General features: G+C 42.5%; 1 protein-coding gene across 1 annotated transcript in view; it reads left to right on the top strand.

The window, feature by feature from the left end:
• Nucleotides 1-6000, top strand: part of sspo (SCO-spondin) — a 96780-nt gene that overhangs the window by 30516 nt on the left and 60264 nt on the right. The window contains exons 32-40 of the mRNA XM_042214465.1: nucleotides 233-397; nucleotides 1379-1612; nucleotides 1725-1847; nucleotides 2047-2141; nucleotides 3546-3777; nucleotides 4244-4396; nucleotides 5040-5177; nucleotides 5295-5477; nucleotides 5562-5712. Of these exons, the coding sequence (XP_042070399.1) occupies nucleotides 233-397; nucleotides 1379-1612; nucleotides 1725-1847; nucleotides 2047-2141; nucleotides 3546-3777; nucleotides 4244-4396; nucleotides 5040-5177; nucleotides 5295-5477; nucleotides 5562-5712 (1474 nt within the window). The remainder of the gene's footprint in view (nucleotides 1-232; nucleotides 398-1378; nucleotides 1613-1724; nucleotides 1848-2046; nucleotides 2142-3545; nucleotides 3778-4243; nucleotides 4397-5039; nucleotides 5178-5294; nucleotides 5478-5561; nucleotides 5713-6000) is intronic.

Genomic DNA, 6000 nt, shown 5'->3' with positions numbered 1-6000 from the left:
CATCCATCCATCCATCCATCCATTCATCCATCCATCCATCCATCCATCCATCCATCCATTCATCCATTCATCCATCCATCCATTCTCTTCCTCTTATCCTTGCAGGGTCGTGGGGGAGTCTATTCCAGCTGTCTTAGCCCCACTAACTAATATAATAACTACTAACAGTTAAATACATTTTCTCATACACACTCCCGATTACACAGTTTAAGCAGTTCTGTGTTTGTGGCAGTGACCTGTGCTCCGGACCAGTTTGCCTGTGGTGATGGTACATGTGTTGCCATCACTAAGCTGTGTGATGGAGCTACTGACTGTTCAGGAAGAGAGGACGAGAACAGAACCAACTGCTTCACCAGTACCACAACACCATCACTCCTGCCTGTCACACCAACATCTGGTAATGTCATTTAAAGTTTATGGAAAAATGTTTCTAGTACATAAACACCTAGTCAGAGGTTATTCTTAGACATTTCTACCATTGTTATATGTTTTTCTTCTTTTTGCTTTTTTGCCTAATTCTCATTTTTGTGTATTTGATAAGACGATCTACTCCCCAAGGTGTTACCATTTCATTTTGCTTTGATGCTGCTGTGCTGGGACATTTCTCAGAAAAAGCCCTGCGTTACACATAACTCATTATCTTTTTTAAAAGTAATGCAGTATGGTACTTATTACTCAGTGAAGAAAGTGATTCGTTAAACCACTTGTTACATTATTTTCTCGTTAGAATGTAAGCAACCTTAGACGCACTGTCAAATAATTACCAGAAAAAGAAAAAAATACATTTGTTTAATGTTTTTTTTCTATCCAGTTAAAAGATGATCCTAAAGATGATCCTAAAGTGACCATAGATATGAGGCAGGTGAAGTGCTTAACGTGTACAGAACAGAGTACAGCACGCATGTGTGGTTAGATGTACGTCTCAAGTTTTGCGAGGGGTCAGTAAGACTAGGAGAGTGCGCTATAAAGCCAGCCCATTCCATCCTTTGTGGTTCTTTTGGAATATGTTTTGCCATTTGGCCTAAAACGGACTAATACCTGACGCATCCCTGTTATTTTGAAGGTCCTTTTCCGATTAATGTGGTAAGAGGTACAATTTTAACTTCAGTGGTCACAGGACACAAAAATAGCATTTCAGTGTCTTAAATTTGCCACAAAATTGGGATTCAAAAGCTTTTTTTCCTGTGAATTAAATTTCTAATACACATACACAAAGCTATCATCCTACTGCCTCAATACAAAGTAATGACAGAATCAACATCTTTGAAAGAAATGCTAATCTAATGTTATACTGCCATTCTATTCAGGACCTGTTAAATATATATTATTTATACACATGTCATATATATAATGTCTCTGATACCTTTTGGTTCTGCAGCTTGCAGGTCTTATGAGTTCAGCTGTGCCACTGTTGGGCAGTGTGTGCCTCAGGCCTGGCGCTGCGATGGAGAAACAGATTGTATGGATGGCAGTGATGAGCAGCAATGTGGCGCCCCGTGTGGCTCCGGCCAGGTGCCTTGTGTCAGTGGGGACCAGTGCGTGGACTACCAGCAGCTCTGTGATGGGACCCCACATTGCAGGGATGCGTCAGATGAGAGTATCGACAACTGTGGTATGTTAATGTATATACTGTACAGCTATAGGTTCTAAGCATCAAGAATAAAACCCTAGAGTCAATATGATCAGGCCAAAAAGAGCAGTTTGTCCTACCATCTGTCTACTAGGCTCTACCCGGATACCTCCCTGTTTAGGCAGCTTCCCATGTGACAACCGCACCTGTGTGAACATGTCACAGGTCTGCAATGGTGTCCCAGACTGTCCACGGGGCGAAGATGAGTTGGTGTGTGGTGAGTTCTCATTAGATAAAGAGAAGGCAGGTAAGCCTAGAGTGAGACAAGGAGTGACCATGATGACGCTATGATACAGTCACGGCCAGGCTTTCATTAAAAGATGTCATCAGGACTAAAAAGGACACAAGTTTGATTGTATTAACTCCCCTGTTCTCTTGTATGATCATTAATATATTTGACATCTTGTTCTGTTAAGATAAAACTGTCTCACCAGCACTTCCTGGCAGCAACACCACTGTCACCTGCTCTGAGTTCACCTGTATGGATGGAACCTGTGTGCCTTTTAACGTGGTAAGCTAAACTCCGCCCCAACACGCCATCTATATTTTGCAGAAATGATCAAGTACATGAAGATAATCTTTTGTTGCTTTCCTGCTGGTTTGGATAGAAGACAAAAATCTGATACAGCAGTATAAGTTATTTGCATTTTTTAAATGACCAGCATCTGTTTCAAATACACATTTTTACATTTATATTTGAATTAGCTCTTTCTAGTTTTTTCTGTCTCATCTCTTTATCTGCCTCTCCCACCACAACACTCTCCCCTTCATCTCCATTTCATCCTATTCCTCTTTACCTCAAGCCTAAGAATTCCTACGTTATAAGCTAACGCTATGCTAGCTAATATTAAACTATAGTGTCCTAAAAGTCTGTAGTTTTTAAGTACATCCAAAATTTTAATATGAGTTTTACTGCATTCTCACATCACATATGGGTTTACTTGCTAAGTGTGAGTTGCACACTTTGAAGATTCACTTGAAATTACGTTTTGGTAACAGCGGAGAATAGCAGCTAACAGGAGCTAACAGCAGCCAACAGCAGCTAACAGCAGCTAACAGCAGCTAATAGCAGCTAACAGGCAAAAACAGCAGCATGTTCTGGCCCCAGCAGAAAATTACAGATTACCATTGCTCATCAATCACAAATGAGCTACTTTGGCTCGTCGACAATGTAAAGGGTAATACACAGAGACGTATCAATGTCAAAGTGTAATAAAGATCAGGTAAATACCATAGCAGCGACTAGTGTCCGTGGTTCAAGTACCTACTAAGTTTGTAAGCAATCTTGACATAGAACACAAGCATTCAAACTTTTGTAGGCCTTCAGATCTCATCTAGTATAATTTGAGGGGTTGTTGATAACACAGTGATATAAACCATGTGGCGTGAAGTCAGGGAGAGTCCCAGGGCAACACTTCACAGAATCAGTAAACACACTTGGACTTCAGCCCTCCCATGCTCACTTCTTCACAGAAGCCAGATGCTTGTCATGAAAGTATTTTACTTCCTCTGAGGGAGAATATACAAGTGTTTGTTTACTCATAGTCGTTTATCTTATCTACATAATATTTAGTAGGTTTTTCACTCACTTGAAGTGTCATGTTGCCTACAACATGTAATGTGTTTACTTAATGATGTGTGGCTGAACAGGCAACGAAGGGATAGAAGTCCTTGTTTTACACCAGAAAGTTGGGAGAAGTTTCAGTTGCATTACTACTGAGGTTCTACTTTATTTTCTATTGCATGGCTGCATCATTCAGTCTTGGAATCTGAGGTTATTTGCAGGCCCACATATGAAAGTACACTGCATCTGTTTTTCTCCGTTAATTATACTAAAACTAAGTCAGTTATGTTTTCAAGGAAGGAAGAAAGAAAACGAAAAGTTTCATGTTCAGTGAGCCTGCTCTGTTTTTAGGTGTGTAATGGTGTTCCAGACTGCCCAGACTCCTCATTGGGGTCGCTCGGAGACCCCACAGACGAGCAGGGCTGTAAAACCTGGAGCTCCTGGGGCCCTTGGAGTCCTTGCAGCACCACCTGTGGGATGGGCTTCATGAGCCGGGAGAGATCATGCCCTCCAGGGGACCCGCTGCACCACTGCCGGGGTCAGGACATCCAGAGGCAGGAGTGTTTCAATACCACCTGTCCTGGTAAGGACATACACAGAAACTGTAGCACACACGTTTGGGAATGCTTTCAGGAAACGTGAGATTCCTATAATTTTGGAACAAGAGGGTTTATTTTTCATAGAAGGCTGGAGGAAAAACTGACGACAAAAATAGAAGCATAAAGGAAAGTCACAGACGCACACATGACAAAAAGTCTTGTCTTCTGTTCTGGTTCAGCGACTAACTGGAAGGTTGGTGGTTCGATCCCAGGCTCCTCCGCTCTGCATGTCAAATATCCTTGGGCAAGATGCTCTCCGATGCATCCATCAGAGTGTGAATGTGTATGAATGTTAGATAGTAAGCACTTAACAACTTAGAAAACATGCTTGTGTGAATGGGTGTGATTGGGTGAATGAATTAGTTGTACAAAGTGCTTTGAGTGCTCAGATAGAGTAGAAAAGCGCTATATAAGAACCAGTCCATTTACCATTCACCATCTTCTCTACAGTTGATGGTCGATGGCTGCCGTGGGGGAGCTGGTCAAACTGTTCCAGTGGTTGTGGTGGAGTTCAGGTCAGAAACAGAGCATGCACACCTCCTCTCTATGGAGGACAGGACTGTTCCCAGCTCCCAGGACCATCTAATCTGTCCATGGAGACCAGTAAGCAGTTTGTAAAGATGAATGTTTTATTGAGCAAAAGTCAAGTATTTTGTTTACGATGGTTTTATTACTTATTATAAAAGTAATTACTGCCCAGAGATGGCTTGTGCTCTCAGAGAGCTTCGCAAACATGTAAAATGTAAAATTTAAAATCAATCTTTTTGGAACTCCAAAAATCCCGTCTATAAATATAAATAAATATTCCAAGTATAAAAAACGTAGATCTTCTCGAGTGTTGATGGAAGTTGTTTTTATTGCTGATGATGGTGGTTGCTTTATATCCAAATCTGGGCTATTTAAACCAGAAAGGAAGTAATCAGAGTCCAGACTTTCACAATAAGACTCATGGTCAGCTCAGACTTATAAATACTTAAATGCCATGAACTGGTAGTAAATGAGGGAAAGCTAAGGACAATAAGAGATAAATTGGTAAAGAAAAACGGTACCACGTCCAGTTCTAAAATGAGGAGATTTCCTGTATTCATTTTTGTCTTTCCCTTTTTTTATACCAGGGTGTTTACCCTCATTACTTTAACCTGCATAAAGAAACAGATAACATACGAGAATTTTCGACACTTTTCATTTAGTTACACAGCTTTTCTTACAGTAGGACTTCCTGCTCTGTCTCTGTGCCTCACTGTAGAACCATGTCTGAATGATGGATGTGACAACACCAGCTGTCCCACAGGCTTGGTTAGACACAGCTGTGCTCCCTGCCCACTGTCCTGTGCCCACATCAGCAGTGAGTCCACCTGTGATCCCAGCGCACCCTGCTTCTCAGGTCGGTGCATCCCAGGACACGTGTGGAATGTCCTGTGTGATAAATAAAATGTGGCTTCTTCACCAGTTTAGATTTCAGTCACAAGCTTTTTTCTCTCTAACGTATCAATACTTTCAGGATGCTGGTGTCCAGAGGGGCAGGTGATGAGCCACACACAGCAGTGTGTGTCACCAGAGGAGTGTGTGTGTGAGGTGGCGGGTGTGCGCTACTGGCCGGGCCAGCAGATCAAAGTGGACTGTGAGGTTTGTGTGTGCGAGAGAGGAAGGCCGCAGAGGTGTCAGCCCAACCCTGACTGCTCCAGTGAGTCGCTGTAGTCAAATCCACAGCTGACGCGTACACACAAACTGCTGTGAAGTCTGAGGAATCTGTTTTGTCACACTTTAGTCCACTGTGGATGGTCATCGTGGTCTGAGTGGGGAGAGTGCTTGGGGCCGTGTGGTGTGCAGAGCGTTCAGTGGTCCTTCCGCAGCCCAAACAACCCCCCCAAACATGGAGATGGTAGGACGTGCAGAGGAATTTACAGGAAGGCTCGCCGGTAAGTCTCCTCCTGCTTTCATTGGTTAGAAACTGTGTACTTTTTCAAGACTTTCAGCACTCGGACCTTTTCCAAACATGGTCACTCTCCATGGGATTGCAATCGTCTGACGTGCGCCTCTGTGAGAATTTATCATTCTTCAACGTGAGCTCAGCAGATGTGCTATCAAGCATTATAAATATTTTGATGAAGAGGTTTTGAACTGCACTAATCACCACTTAATGCCCAAAAAGTAGTCAAAAAATGTATTTAGTTTACTAGACTGCGTGTGTCGCTCATGAGGTCATC

The sequence above is a fragment of the Haplochromis burtoni genome, unplaced genomic scaffold, assembly GCF_018398535.1.
Source record: "Haplochromis burtoni strain Fernald_Lab_line unplaced genomic scaffold, NCSU_Asbu1 Contig_569, whole genome shotgun sequence".
Classification (NCBI taxonomy): Eukaryota; Metazoa; Chordata; class Actinopteri; order Cichliformes; family Cichlidae; genus Haplochromis; species Haplochromis burtoni.
The sequence above is the reverse complement of the archived record's forward strand: the minus strand, read 5'-3'. Positions and strand labels throughout refer to the sequence as shown.